Source organism: Symphodus melops (assembly GCF_947650265.1).
Source record: "Symphodus melops genome assembly, chromosome: 17".
In the NCBI taxonomy this organism is placed as follows: Eukaryota; Metazoa; Chordata; class Actinopteri; order Labriformes; family Labridae; genus Symphodus; species Symphodus melops.
In genome coordinates, this window is record NC_136707.1 from 23,682,951 (window position 1) to 23,697,950 (window position 15,000).

General features: G+C 47.1%; 1 protein-coding gene across 1 annotated transcript; it reads right to left on the minus strand.

Annotated features, from left to right (window-relative positions):
• Positions 1–5,419: 5,419 nt before the first annotated feature.
• Positions 5,420–10,112, minus strand: eve1 (even-skipped-like1; the record flags this gene model as incomplete). Its single annotated transcript, XM_079365405.1, has 3 exons — positions 5,420–6,109; positions 7,204–7,445; positions 10,028–10,112. 3 exons carry the CDS (start codon positions 10,110–10,112, stop codon positions 5,624–5,626), a joined length of 813 nt encoding a protein of 270 aa, XP_079221531.1. The 3' UTR covers positions 5,420–5,623.
• Positions 10,113–15,000: the final 4,888 nt, after the last annotated feature.

Here is a 15,000-nt window from a genome sequence, read left to right on the forward strand (position 1 = left end):
CACACATTTCCTCTGGTTGCTGCGGGCTACAGTTAAACACTCTGATGTGTAATTGAGTGTTGACCACACAGCACTTGCTTCATAAAGTGTTAAATATAAGTTTGCAGCCACAACATGAACCAGCAAACAGACCCTGATTTAAACAGGTGACCTGATTATACACCAATCAGACAAGCAGCTGAGTGTTTCTGCTGCAGAGAGAAGGCAGGCTGTCTGCACGCCACCTCTACCGTCTCTACAGGCTGTCTGCACGCCACCTCTACCGTCTCTACAGGCTGTCTGCACGCCACCTCTACCGTCTCTACAGGCTGTCTGCACGCCACCTCTACCGTCTCTACAGACTGTCTGCACGCCACCTCTACCGTCTCTACAGGCTGTCTGCACGCCACCTCTACCGTCTCTACAGGCTGTCTGCACGCCACCTCTACCGTCTCTACAGGCTGTCTGCACGCCACCTCTACCGTCTCTACAGGCTGTCTGCACGCCACCTCTACCGTCTCTACAGACTGTCTGCACGCCACCTCTACAGACTGTCTGCACGCCACCTCTACAGGCTGTCTGCACGCCACCTCTACAGGCTGTCTGCACGCCACCTCTACCGTCTCTACAGGCTGTCTGCACGCCACCTCTACCGTCTCTACAGGCTGTCTGCACGCCACCTCTACTGTCTCTACAGGCTGTCTGCACGCCACCTCTACCGTCTCTACAGACTGTCTGCACGCCACCTCTACCGTCTCTACAGGCTGTCTGCACGCCACCTCTACCGTCTCTACAGACTGTCAGCACGCCACCTCTACAGACTGTCTGCACGCCACCTCTACCGTCTCTACAGACTGTCTGCACGCCACCTCTACAGACTGTCTGCACGCCACCTCTACCGTCTCTACAGACTGTCTGCACGCCACCTCTACAGACTGTCTGCACGCCATCTCTACCGTCTCTACAGACTGTCTGCACGCCACCTCTACAGGCTGTCTGCACGCCACCTCTACCGTCTCTACAGACTGTCAGCACGCCACCTCTACAGACTGTCTGCACGCCACCTCTACAGACTGTCTGCACGCCACCTCTACAGACTGTCAGCACGCCACCTCTACAGACTGTCTGCACGCCACCTCTACAGACTGTCTGCACGCCACCTCTACCGTCTCTACAGACTGTCTGCACGCCACCTCTACAGACTGTCTGCACGCCACCTCTACAGACTGTCTGCACGCCACCTCTACAGACTGTCTGCACGCCACCTCTACAGACTGTCTGCACGCCACCTCTACAGACTGTCTGCACGCCACCTCTACAGACTGTCTGCACGCCACCTCTACAGACTGTCTGCACGCCATCTCTACCGTCTCTACAGACTGTCTGCACGCCACCTCTACAGGCTGTCTGCACGCCACCTCTACCGTCTCTACAGACTGTCAGCACGCCACCTCTACAGACTGTCTGCACGCCACCTCTACAGACTGTCTGCACGCCACCTCTACAGACTGTCAGCACGCCACCTCTACAGACTGTCTGCACGCCACCTCTACAGACTGTCTGCACGCCACCTCTACAGACTGTCTGCACGCCACCTCTACAGACTGTCTGCACGCCACCTCTACAGACTGTCTGCACGCCACCTCTACAGACTGTCTGCACGCCACCTCTACAGACTGTCTGCACGCCACCTCTACAGACTGTCTGCACGCCACCTCTACAGGCTGTCTGCACGCCACCTCTACAGACTGTCTGCACGCCACCTCTACAGACTGTCTGATACAAACACACAGATTCTCGTCATAGTGACGTAGAGAGGACTCTCAGGAGTCTGAATCAGTGAAAGTTCATTCTAACAACATTTAGAATCAAAGACAAACGTTGACTTGAGACACCTGTTCACACAGCTGCAGCCTGCAGACAGTAAAGCCCCTCATTCCCTCCTTACCTGTCCACGTCCCACCTGAGCCCTCAGACAGCCCAGTCTGCCTCCCTCCTGTACTTACCCCGCTGCAGGATTAAACCACATTATTATCTGTGTCCTCGAGCGTCCGTCTTCAAGCTGCCTTCAGACACGCTCACCTGTAATTCACCTCTCTGTTTATTGTCCTACATTATTACACTCAGCCTGTCAAGGTGAACACCTGCCCAGGTGAGTGTGAGTCTGAAGGACAGGAAGTAGAACATCTCACACACACTGAAGTGTCATAGCTAAGCTCCGCCTTCATCATGTCTTTGTACATTAATATTGATCCTGGGGATTGACAGAGAACAGCCGGAGCTCCAAACACACACACACACACACACACACACACACACACACACACACACAGTCAGACACACACACAGTCAGACACACACACACACACACACACACACACACACACACACACACACACACACACACAGTCACACACACACACAGTCAGACACACACACAGTCAGACACACACACACACACACACAGTCAGACACACACACAGTCAGACACACACACAGTCAGACACACACACACACACACACACACACACACACAGTCAGACACACACACACACACACACACACACACACACACAGTCAGACACACACACACACACACACACACACACACAGCGCTCCCCTGCCGGCTCTGTTTGAAGTGGTCACTTGAGGAACTGCAGTGTTTTGCTCTCCTGTATTCGGTTCATTGATTCGATAAATATCAGCACTTTGTTCCAAGCAGATCTTTCACAGCAGCTCTAAAGCGTTTTACTGCATGTTTATAGGACTTTAAATCATTGCACACCAACAACCTGACATCCAGACAGACCCCCCCCCCCAAAAGAAAAAAGCTGTGAGGAGATCATTTGCTTCAGTTACAACTTTGTTTTGATTCTGTAAAGCTCTTATTGATTTGTCCATGAAGAGTAACTGTTGACTTGTAAAAGTCTGCACAATGAACAAACACTTTTACTGTTTATTGATTATTTATTCATACTCTGACGTCTGCTGCCGTAAAAACTTGAAGCTCCATCTTTGAAATGTGAATCAGTGTTCTCGTGCTGCAGCGGCTGTAAAATAATGTGAAGAGCTGTTTATCAATCCACTGCAGCCGAAGGGAACACAAACACGGTTATATGAAGGCATATGTTGCTCGAGTCCTCAACAGCGATATGAGCTAAATGATGTTAGCCCACCTGCTAACATCAGTGTTAAAGTGCAACCACTGTTTTCATTAGTGTTTGCATGCTGACAAAAGACCTGCAGGGAGTCAGTCTCCATAGAGCTCTATGATAAAATGTCCAACTTGACAGCTGCAGTTCCTCCAGTGTCCACTAGAGTCTGTCTCCTGCAGTGAGTCAGTCTCCATAGAGCTCTATGTTAAAACTTCACAGCCACACACAGTTTGAATATGAAAACGGACAAACCTCTTACTTCGATAGCTCCACCCTCTCTTTCAAATTTGGTCATCTTGGGCAACAAACAGCAGCTGGTCTGAGTGTGTGAGAACCGAACCTGGACTGTTCGCTGGGTCTCTGGCCTCTGATTTGATGTTGGCTCGTCACCAGTGCAGCGTGCACACAGCTCATGTCTCCAGTCTTTTATAGGAATCAGCTGCCAACAGACTGATCGACTTTTCTGTCCAAAACCTTTTACAGCCTGTGAATCATCCAGAGGAGGAGCGCCGCCCCCCCCCCACCCTGTGAGCGACGAGCTAACACAGGAAACACACAGCACACCTGCACCTGTGTTGAGTTCTCCTCACTCTGTCACACTGTCTCTGTGCTTCTGGAAACACAGCACAGCGTTTGAGTTTGGGTTGTAAAGCTCCAACGTGGAAGATTTATAAAAGTGCTATTTAAAGCTACGCTGCTGAAACTGGATCACATCCAGGTTGACTGTCGCTGACAGGAAGTCAGCGTGCATCACAGAAAAGACTAAACCTCCCGTCATATTCATCATTTTATGATGATACTACACTAACACCTTGTGTTTCCTGTTACTGGCTCTCTTGGTGTCTGATTGGTGGAAATGCACTCAGCAGATTCAGGTTGTCTTCATGTTTGCGTCTTCAAGGCTGAAACCTAGCGTGACCTTCAGAGACTCACTGTGACCATACAAAGACGAGATGACATCAGCTGATCGAAGTTTGAGGTTTCGATGAGTCGGCGAACATCGTGATGTTTCGATATGTTGAAGTGGCTTCATCGAATAAACATGAATAAATAAACACGGAAGCCGGTGGTTCAGACATTTAAACACGGAGAGTTCAACATGGATTGTTTCCGAACGTATGTCACATGTTTTTTGATGCACTCATTGAACAAACATGTTGAACATGTCACACTCTGCAAATTCAGACAGCTGTTAGTCATTGATGTTACAGCAGAGTGTTCTCATGAAGGTGTTCTCACTGTTACTGACATGTCAGACTGTCTCTTTGTGCTTTTGTTACGTTTGAACTCGTTCTCTTTAAATACGTCCACAAACTAACACGACGGTCATGTTTCTGTTTCATCACTGGTCAGGAACTAAATCAAGCAGCAGCCTGCGCTGTTTAAACATGAAGTGTAACATCCTGCAGTACCTGGAGTGTCCACTAGAGGCTGGCTGCAGTACCTGGAGTGTCCACTAGAGGCTGGCTGCAGTACCTGGAGTGTCCACTAGAGGCTGGCTGCAGCAGCACAGGAAGTCACATACACACCCATTCAAACAGCCTGTTTTTACAGCAGACATGAACATGTTTACAGCCTGCTTCAAAAAACCAAATAGGTGTGATTAGCTCATGTCTCCATCCACACACACTGTACGGGGGGAATGTTTTGATGACTCATCAGTTTTGATTGGATGAAGGATCAGAGTTATTCACAATAAGGCGTGTAGCTGAGATGATTGACAGGTGGGCGTGGCCTGTGGTACAAATGTGAAAGAAAGTCAGCCTGTCGTATAAAAAGACAAATGTCAGCGTTTATTAGGTTTACAGTAAAGTGCAGAAACAGAAGGTGTTGTAGCTGCTCAGGTAGAGAGCGGACGGATCAACAGACAACAGACAGAGACAGGTTTCCTGCGAGGTGTGTGAGCACGCCTTCAACATCCTGCAGGTGTCGATATCACACACACACACACACACTCTGCACAGCTTGGTCTGTGGCTTTAGAAGAACACAAACACCTTTAAAGAGACAGTTCTTCTCCTTCAGGGACTTATTCAAGTTTTCAGGTGTGAAAAGAGTCAAAACTGATCAAGAAGAAATGATGGGAACATTTAAAATGGGAGGTTAAACTTAATAAATATTTGATGCCTTTGTCTGTTTCAGGAGAAGACGTTTGGACTGCACCTTCAAACAGAGTCCATTAAAGAGGACACGGGGACAAATAAAAAGCCAGGCGGGGACACATGCCGTGTTACATCTCTGCAATGTGCTCCGTGATTTGCACAGCAGGAGACCCCCCCCCCCCCCCCCCCCCCCTCCTCTGAGTCCAATAACACCACTGCACTGTCAGGGGGGTTTGCACTCGTGGATCATTTTAAAGAAATCCTGGGTGGATCTGGATCCCCGTGTGGATCCCCTCCTGGGTGAGTCGTCTCTTTGCTCCATCAGCAGGATGAATAAAGTCCTCGTCTTCTGCTGTTTGATTTCGAGTGATGAACTTCCTGTCTGCTGTTACACCACCTCCTCCCTCCGCTCCAGACCGGCAGGCTGGCTTCTGGTCTTGGGGCTGAGGTCTTGGGTCAGTCCCAGCACCCCCTCTCTGGCTTTGAGCAGCTGATCCGGTCCCCAGTGCAGGCAGAGTGGGCAGGGGCAGGAAGGAGGGTGGTGCACGATGCTGCTGGAGGGGTAGGGGGCTGCAGTGGGTGGAGGGAGCCCCCCTGCTCTGTGGTGGTACCGAGAGAGGCGGAGTGCATCCAGGGTCCTCATGGGGGCGCTGTAGCGTCCGTGAGCAGAGGTGGCGTGTGAGGACAGAGCCAGCGGGTAGTGATGGTGCAGGGGCAGGTGGGGCAGGTGGGGCGGGGGGAAGGGGTACTGCAGGCCAGAGGAAGGTGAGTACCGGTTCATCAGGAGCGCCCCCAGCGGGTCGACCAGGGGGTGTGGCCACGGCAGGGAGTGTCTCTGACGTTTATCCTTCATCCTCCTGTTCTGAAACCAAACCTGCACAGAGAGGGGGGGGGGGGGGGGGAACAGACAGAGGAAACAGACTCAAACAGCTGATTTAAAGGACGGAGGGAGGAGGGTTGTCGGTTGAAGTTTGGTTGGCGTGTTGCCGCTGTGATTCAGACGCTGTGCACCGGCGCCATCAGAAAACAAAGCCTGAAGGAATCAGCTGGTGGCTCTGCTCTCCATGTTTGACACGGTGCAGAACATGTGGGTTCAGGAAGTCACTGAGCAGTCAGGACGAGCTGATTGGCTGTTATCAGTCCAGGTGTTCCCTTAAACACCACATGACCAACGACGGAGCGAAAATCTTACTTTAAAAACAGACGTGTGAATCAGAAACCTGCGAGAGGTGAAGATCGTGTTTTATTCATTTAGTCTAACCTGCTCTTCTGATTGGTTCCAAAGACTTCCTTCAGACGGTTGTTCTCGAGTCATCGCGCTCGTATGAAAGTAAGAGAACGAGCAGCGAGCTACTGTCACATGTGGTTAAAGGAGCGGGCGGATTACTCCTGGTGTCAGCCGGTCCAGTCCCCTCACCTCCCTCAGCGGTCCATAGAATCCCCCGGAAGGCTGAGCTTCTAAAACGTCAGGTGGCGGCGTTTACGAGGCCTCTCCTCACATTCCTGCGCCGTCATAAAAGAGCGGGCTGTAGCTGGCAGAAAGGTGGGCGCATTTACTGCGTCTTAAAGCTGCTGCACTGCGCCAGCGGGCCTCTGCGCCAAACCTTAGACGCTGCTAAAGCTGTCACTACTCAATGTAGGGTTAGGGTTAGGGCTTCAGACGAGAGCACGGAAGAGTCCCAGGTGAGTCCCTCCTCTATCTCTCCCACATGCTTTTTCTTTTCTGCATGAAAACACTCAGAACACAGAATGTCCTACAGGCCTGAGGTGGAACTACACCTGCACTGTTTGCATCAGTGAAGAGAGGTGCTGTTGTTTTCTTTGAGTAGCTTACTTAAAGTCAATCTGCTCTAAGAGCCGCTCCTGACGTCATCAGAGGCCACTTTAGTGAATAGATAAGAGGTGGCCCTTGATATGAAACATCACGGCCGTTTCCCCCCGCACTGACCACAGGTTGAACCACTCTACCTTGATGGTTGTCTCCGGGAGGTTGAGCGCGGTGGCGAGCTCGCAGCGGCGGGGCCGGGACACGTAGCTCTCCGTGCTGTACTCCTGCTCCAGCCGGTTCAGCTGCTCGCGCGTAAACGCGGTCCGGTGCCGCCGACTACTGTCGAGCAGGGCGCTGCGCGTGCACGGCTCCGTCTGCCGCTCTCTGTCCGGAGCGTGCACGATGGTAGTGGCCGCCGCCGGCGTCTGTCTGCCTTCTGCTACTGAAATGAAGCAAACAGAGGAAATGTGAGACACTCAGAGATCAGTTTGAACCGTCGGAGAATCAGGCAGGAAATGTATTAATAAGAATAAAACACAAATAAGAAAGCGCGTGCTCTCTCCTGTAGGCTTTAATTATTCAATGAATCAACCAATCAGAACCGTTTGAGATAATGAGTTGAAATACAGATTAATAAAACATAAATAAATGAGATGATAAGTAAACAAGCTTTAGATGAAAAACATTGTACATAATAAATAAATCTAAAAAAATGTAGATGGCCAATGAGAATAACTCTGATTACAAACTATTTCTACTCATATTATATATATATATATATATCTATATATATAGATATATATATAAAAAAATTCGTTTTAAACTAAAGATTGTTTGACTACAAACACGTTTAGTGGAATCATATATATATATATATATATATATTATTTTATTTTATTTTATTTTTTTTCATTTTAAAGTAAAGATTGTTTTACTACAAACACGTTTAGTGGAATCACACACACACACACACACACACACATATATATATATATATATATATATATATATATATATAAAGTGAGCAGAAACATATGAACCGTGAGTTTTAAGGAGACTTCAGGCCGACCTTGTCTTGACTTTGAATCAGACACAAACATTGAAAACGTGTGAAATATGTTTAAAGTTGCTCTTCTCTCACTAAGTGTGTAAAGTTCTCTGATCAGTGTGTGAGTCAGGTCAATGAACACATGAATCACGTGAACATTCACAGAGCTGAGGTCGTTAAATTGACTAATGTTCTTGAATTTCCATCGGGATCAGTAAAATCTATCTATCTATATCTATCTAATGACGTCATTTTTAAATCAGTTTTAACGTGCACGTGAGCGTGTGAAAAGATGACTCTCTGAGTCTCAGCCTTTAACAAAGTTAGCATGATTAAAGCAGGTTTGACATGTACTTACACATCAGGCTGTTTGAGTGTAAATCCTCTTCTCGTGGACTGTCCCCCCTCCGCAGGCAGCAGGGCCGCTGAAGATGCTGCGACTGAAACTTCTCCCACAAACACTCAGAGTTCACCCAGGTCTGCTCAGACAGTCAGACGGAAGATGAGGTGTTTTTGTCCCAACACCCCCCCTCCCCTCCTCCGCCCTCTCTCCTCCTCCTCCGTACTGTCTGTGTCCCCGGGGCTGCCCGCCGCTGCTGACGGGCCTCGGCGTGCGCGTCGGCCCGGCGCGGCGCCGCGGCCTCGCAGAGGTGTTAAAGGTGTTACAGGATGAAGCCTTTGGTCTCGTCTCGGCCTTTGTACTTTTGTTATGGAGAATTAGAGACGCGCAGGCAGAGACAGCAGCTCAGCCTCATTGTTCTCCGGCGTTTGATGTTTGGAAGTCAATCATTACGCGCCTAATGGCTCCAAATCAACCGAGGCGGCGCGCGAGGGACAACATTTATCAATACAATTATATTATTTAACATTTTTAGAACAGATTTATTTTACAGTCGGAGAAGGAAAATATTTGTTGTCAACAGTCTGAGGCCTTTTTAATTTTTCAAATTGAATGGATCATGTTCGGTTCAAGTCTTGGTCTCCAGAAATGACCAGACTACTTTTTTTTATGAGTCTTCGTTTTATGAAGAGTAAAGGTGAAAATATGATGAATATTTGATGAGTTATTTACATGCGTTTATAAATATGTTTTACATTTTGGGCTTTTATACTTTTTGAGTATAAATTCAAACGTTCTCTGTGTTTTTTATGATCCAGACTTTAAATAATAAGCAGGTATGAAGAGAGTCCACAGGGCGGATTAATCGAGCTTCATGGAGCAGTAATAGCAGAGCAGTATCAATGAAAAGCGGATCCTTTAAGTGCACAGGCTGGCTGCGCAGAGCAGCAGCGGACCCTTGAACCGGTGTTTTGGAGCTTATTACGGCTATAATCTGCGCTGATTGTTAATCCAGCGGCCAGATGATGAGAAAGAGGACAGGCGGAGGACGGAGACACGCAGACGCCAGGTAGGGTGGAGTCACTGCGACATGCAGGAAATTTATCATTACACCATCACATGTAAGGGATCCGTCCTTTTCTGCAGCAGATTATATGAATCATGCTTTGTGTTATTTGGAAAGTACTTTGCTCTGCAGGCATTTTCTCTTTTAATTTCCTTTAAATTTGACATTTTCACCTGAAGTTGGGTTGACTTTATTTTCTCTGCTGCTGAATATTTGCAGACTATCAGAGTGGGCAGGTTTAAATTCTCTCCCTCCAATGTCTTATTAAGGCGTTTTAAAGTATCATAAACAGCGCAGAGGTTGAAAATATGAAAATATATATAATATTTGTCCTTTAGGTGAAATACTGTTATATTTAGAGTGTGTGAAAAATATGAATCTTGATGATCCAGCTGTAAATGAGAGACAGATTAACACTAAATAGTCACATCAGTGTGTGAACATGAGGCAGAGCAGAGATGCATTCAGGGTCCTCTGATTCATCATTATTTCATGAAAACTTTGAAAGGACATTAAACCAAAAATGACAACTTCCAAGAATGAGAAACAACGACTAGAAGTGCCAAACACTGCAGTTCCCCCAGTGTCCACTAGAGGCGGTCTTCTGCAGTGAGTCAATCTCCATAGTCCACACTCTGATCCTGTATTTGATCATGTCTATAAACCCTGCTCAGAACAGGCTGTTTCTGTGTCTGTAGCTTTAAATATGTAAATGAGCTGTGTCTGACCACGCCCCCTCTCTGGAAGGGCTCGGGTGTACTCGCTGCTTTCTGGCTCCATGTCCTATTGTTTACGGTGAGAAGGCAGACTCAGAGGGCAGAACAAACACCTAGCTGTGGGAGTGTCACCCACCTGGGGGAGGGGCTACTGCCCTTTGTGATGTCATGAAGGGAACATCTCCAAACGGCCTGTTTGAGCACACATTTTCTGAACAGTGGAGCAGGCAGGAGACGGAGAGGATGGACTTTTCTCATCATTGGGGGGTTTGGAGACAGACTGGAGACACATGTTAGAGACACATGGAGCAGAGGATTCTGGGTAATATGGGACCTTTAAAGTAAATGACTCAGTCAGCTACTAAATAGAACTTTATTCTACAGGAATCCTGATAGTTAGCTACTTCATTCACCAGTAACTAAATAAGCCACGCGCACGGACTCTTCGACTGAGCGGCTGCTCCTCTCCTGCTTCACCTTTCTCCAAATATGGTCACGACCAGCTGCAGGAAACCAACATAGCAACGACCAAGTGCAGAACTCGAGGCCTCAGCAATGCAGTCCATTGCTGTCATGTCCTTTTTAAACAGTCTCTGCGTTAGCTGTGAAGACGAGCCAGTCACAGGATGAAGATCTCACGACACGACACTACACATAAAAAGACAACCATCCCCAAAGGATGAAAAGGACTTACATTTCAAAGGTAACCACGCCCACCCCTGAATGAGTGTGGACTTCTATAGGCTGTAACCTATCCTCAGTGTGGGACCGTCAGGAGTCTCAACGCGAGCTCACAGCAGGAGCACGGAGACCTCAGGGAGTGCAAAGCATCCGATCAGTCGAAGCCTTGTGCTACAGCTGTGTGGAAATAATGTAATGATTTCCAACATGCTGTAAAATGCAGAGACGTGATAGTGGCACATTTTTGGGTGATAATGAGTTCTGTTGTTCAGAGCAGCAGCTGCTTTCACTGACTCTTAAACACAAAGCCACAGATTTATTGAGCCGACAGCGCATCACATGTGTGCAGCAGCGAGACGTGCTGCGGAGTCAGCTGAAACTCACGGAAACACGAACAGCTGCACGTGGTGACGATCAGAGCTCAGAGAGGGCAGGAGAGCGCCGCACGCCGAGCCTCCGCTCTGCAGATACACTCAACCTGACTGATGTAATTATCAGCACAGACGTGTTCAGACGTGTCATCTCGTCTGCTGCCAACACGGAACACATTTCATCACAGTCACGTCTCGTAAAAAAGTCCTCAATGAATTATGGTTCCATGCATCTACTGTTTAAAAAGTAGCATTGATCAACGCTCATGTTTATTCTGACACCAGGTTTTCTACTGGAGACACAGAGACAACAACTGTCTCCTTTAACGAGCAGGAAGTCTGCCCCGGTTTGAACCAATCAGGACCTCACAGAGACAGGAAGCTGATGCTGAAGCGTAACCTCCTGCAGTTCCTGGAGTGTCCACTAGAGGCTGGCTGCAGCAGCACAGGAAGTCACATACACAGCCATTCAAAGAAGCTGCTGCTTGTTCTGTAACAGTCCGTCAAAGCGATCCGTTCCCTCTCTGGAGAACATCCTGCTGCGTTCATCTCGGGGAGTCCGGCAGCTGAAGTCCCACCTGTTTAGGAACTTTCTGCAAGTGTGAAAGCCCTGAGTCTGGGAAAAGTTTTGAGTTGAGGAAGAACATTCTTGTCCATAATGAAAACCAATAAGTTGGTCTAAAGAGGAAGAGCAGGTTGATAGAAGCAGCGAGCATCTGTGCGTCTCAGAGAGTGGATCCCTGCAGGGCAGACTGTGCACAGTGCGGACGGCTGAATACCAGAGCGTGGCCATAAAACAGAATCAACAGCCATATGTTTGACAGATTCAAAAGTGTTCTTTTGATCATTTGATCAAACCTAGCAATCCTTTGGGACTGCAGGCTTTGGCAGCAAACATTTCTAAACGTCGAGCTGCTGAGCCATAAATCAAAACCAACATGCAAATCTCATCGGTATGCACGGTCACAAATGAAGCTGTGTATCCGTTTGACAGAAATATGTGCTAAGAGGTGTCTGTGAGAGCTTCTTCCTTCTTCTCCTCCATCACATGTGTTTCATGTCAGGCTTCATTTTCAACTCCACAGTGAGGGTAACGAGCTCCTGGGAGCTGTGGAGTTGGAGGCGAGGTGTTAGCATACGGCTGTGAAATAGCTGATGTTATTGTAAAAATAAAAGAGGAGAGCTTCGGGGGTCCACCTCGGGTGAGGTCTGGATCTTTAAAGTCAATGACAGAGAAACGTTCACTGAATGCCTCAAAACAATGATCCTCCACGTGTCAGCTGTTCATCCAGGCTGAAGAAACCCGTCCAGATCCCAAGTGTCACAGAAATACTGAAAGGATTTACACGTGTGTGTGTGTGTGTGTGTTCGTGTGCCTGGGGGGGGGGGGGCGTCTCCTCGGTTAGACGTGACGTAAAAAGTACAACGCTGACATGACGACGAAGGAACACAGTCGTCCACAGCTCGTTCCAGGTTTCTATCTGACGTTTTGTGTGTGGGAGCATGATGAGCACGTCATGAAGTCGACCTCTGGATGCTTCTCACTTCAAACCTGCAGCCTTCAAGTCTACGTCTTACCGTGTGCAGAATGTAAAGACCTGATCAGACCTCGTTTCCATCCACAGGCTGCACGTTCAGACAAACAGATGTCAGAGAGGTCGATTCTGACTTTCCATACAGCTTCACTTTACTCGCACAAGGACAGACGGCTGCTGATGGCTCCCTCTCCTGGGGGTCAGAGGCCTTCGCCAAGTGAAAAAAGAAAACACATGTCGAGTGGATGAGTAAAGTCCCTCAACGTGACAACATCCAAAATAAGATGTGATCAAATGAAGAATAAAACAACAAACAGCAGTGTTACACAAACACAGTCGAGTCCATCTCGGGATGAAATACTACACAGGAAGTGATCACATCCTCCCCTTAACATGCACTTTAACTACCAACAGACAGATCCAGGATCAGAACACCTGGCTGCTCTCCAAGTGCCCGAGACCAACCTTTAACACACACACACACACACACACACACACACACACACTGGTGATATCAGGAGGGCTGAACTCATCTCTGCTACTGCGGCTCTGAAGCCTCCCTGAGCATGAGCCAACACCACAACACAAGTCGTGGAGTCGGGAGCAGATGTCGCACAACACGCTCAGTTCGGGGTGTACTTTGGGACAAGCAGCACATTCTCTGTAAGCTCTGAAACATTATAGAAACGTGCAGCATAGATACACATGTTAAACACATGCTGCACAGAACAGGAACGCAACATGTGCATTGTTCCTCAAATATGAAAAAAAATCCAGTTTGAGTGTTTGATCACAGGCTGCACGGGACGCCTCATCGCTCACACCAAATGTATTCACACGACCTCAGCCAGAGGTCAGAGCGTTTCTAAACAGCTTCACGTCGGAGCAAAGAGAGAGAGACAACGTGATGGTCAAAGGGACGAGCGACTGGACTCACACCCAGATGTTTGAAACTCTGGATAAAGAAATGTCAGTTTGTGAACGTGTGTGTCTCATCACATCCAGTCTATGAAGCCTTTCCTGTGTGTGTGTGTGTGTGTGTGTGTGTGTGTGTGTGTGTGTGTGTGTGTGTGTGTGTGTGTGTGTGTGTGTGTGTGTGTGTGTGTGTGTGTGTGTGTGTGAGAGAGAGAGAGCCAGGACCATCACCTGAGCTGCTCTCTGAGGTACAAGGCTCCCTCCTATTGGCCGCTGAGGGAACAGAACAGCACACACAGACTCCTTCCTGCCTGTGAATAACAATGGCCTCCAAACACTGGATCCTGATTGGCTGAAATCCTCTCAGTGTGTTGGAGAGAGAACAGGCTGTGTGCCTCGTTCTACAGAACAGGTACAAACCTGTGAGGCTCAGATATATTCACTGAAACAAACCTGACAGACTCACGAGACGCCAGGGAGCTCTTCTACCTGTGTGTGTGTGTGTGTGTGTTCTGTTTCAGTGTGTGTATCGTGTTTCAGTGTGTGTGTGTGTGTGTGTGTGTTCTGTTTCAGTGTGTGTGTTGTGTTTCAGTGTGTGTGCGTGTGTTCTGTTTCAGTGTGTGTGTGTGTGTTCTGTTTCAGTGTGTGTGTGTTGTGTTTCAGTGTGTGTGTGTGTTGTGTTTCAGTGTGTGTGTGTGTGTGTGTGTGTGTGTGTGTGTGTGTGTGTGCCCCTGCAGGATGAAGACCCTCATGTGGTCCTGATCCTGATCCTGGTCTCTGTCCCTGCTCGCCTCAGCTGAAAAGAAAAGAAAAGCTGAAACACAGCAGAGCTGAACAGTGTTGTTTGTTTTCTTTCTGACAATAATATATATATATATATATATATATATATATATATATATATATATATATATATATATATATTATTGAGAAATTATTATTATTATAGAGAATATATATATATATATATATATATGGAGTTATATATATATATGTGTATATATATACATATATACCTTTATAATATATATATGTATATATATATACATATACATACATACCTATATATATAACTCCATATATATATATATATATATTATTGAGAAATTATTATTATTATAGAGAATATATATATATATATATATGGGGGTAATATATATATATGTGTATATATATACATATATACCTTTATAGTATATATATGTATATATATACATATATATACATACCTATATATATAACTCCATATATATATATATATATATATTATTGAGAAATTATTATTATTATAGAGAATATATATATATATATATATATATATATAT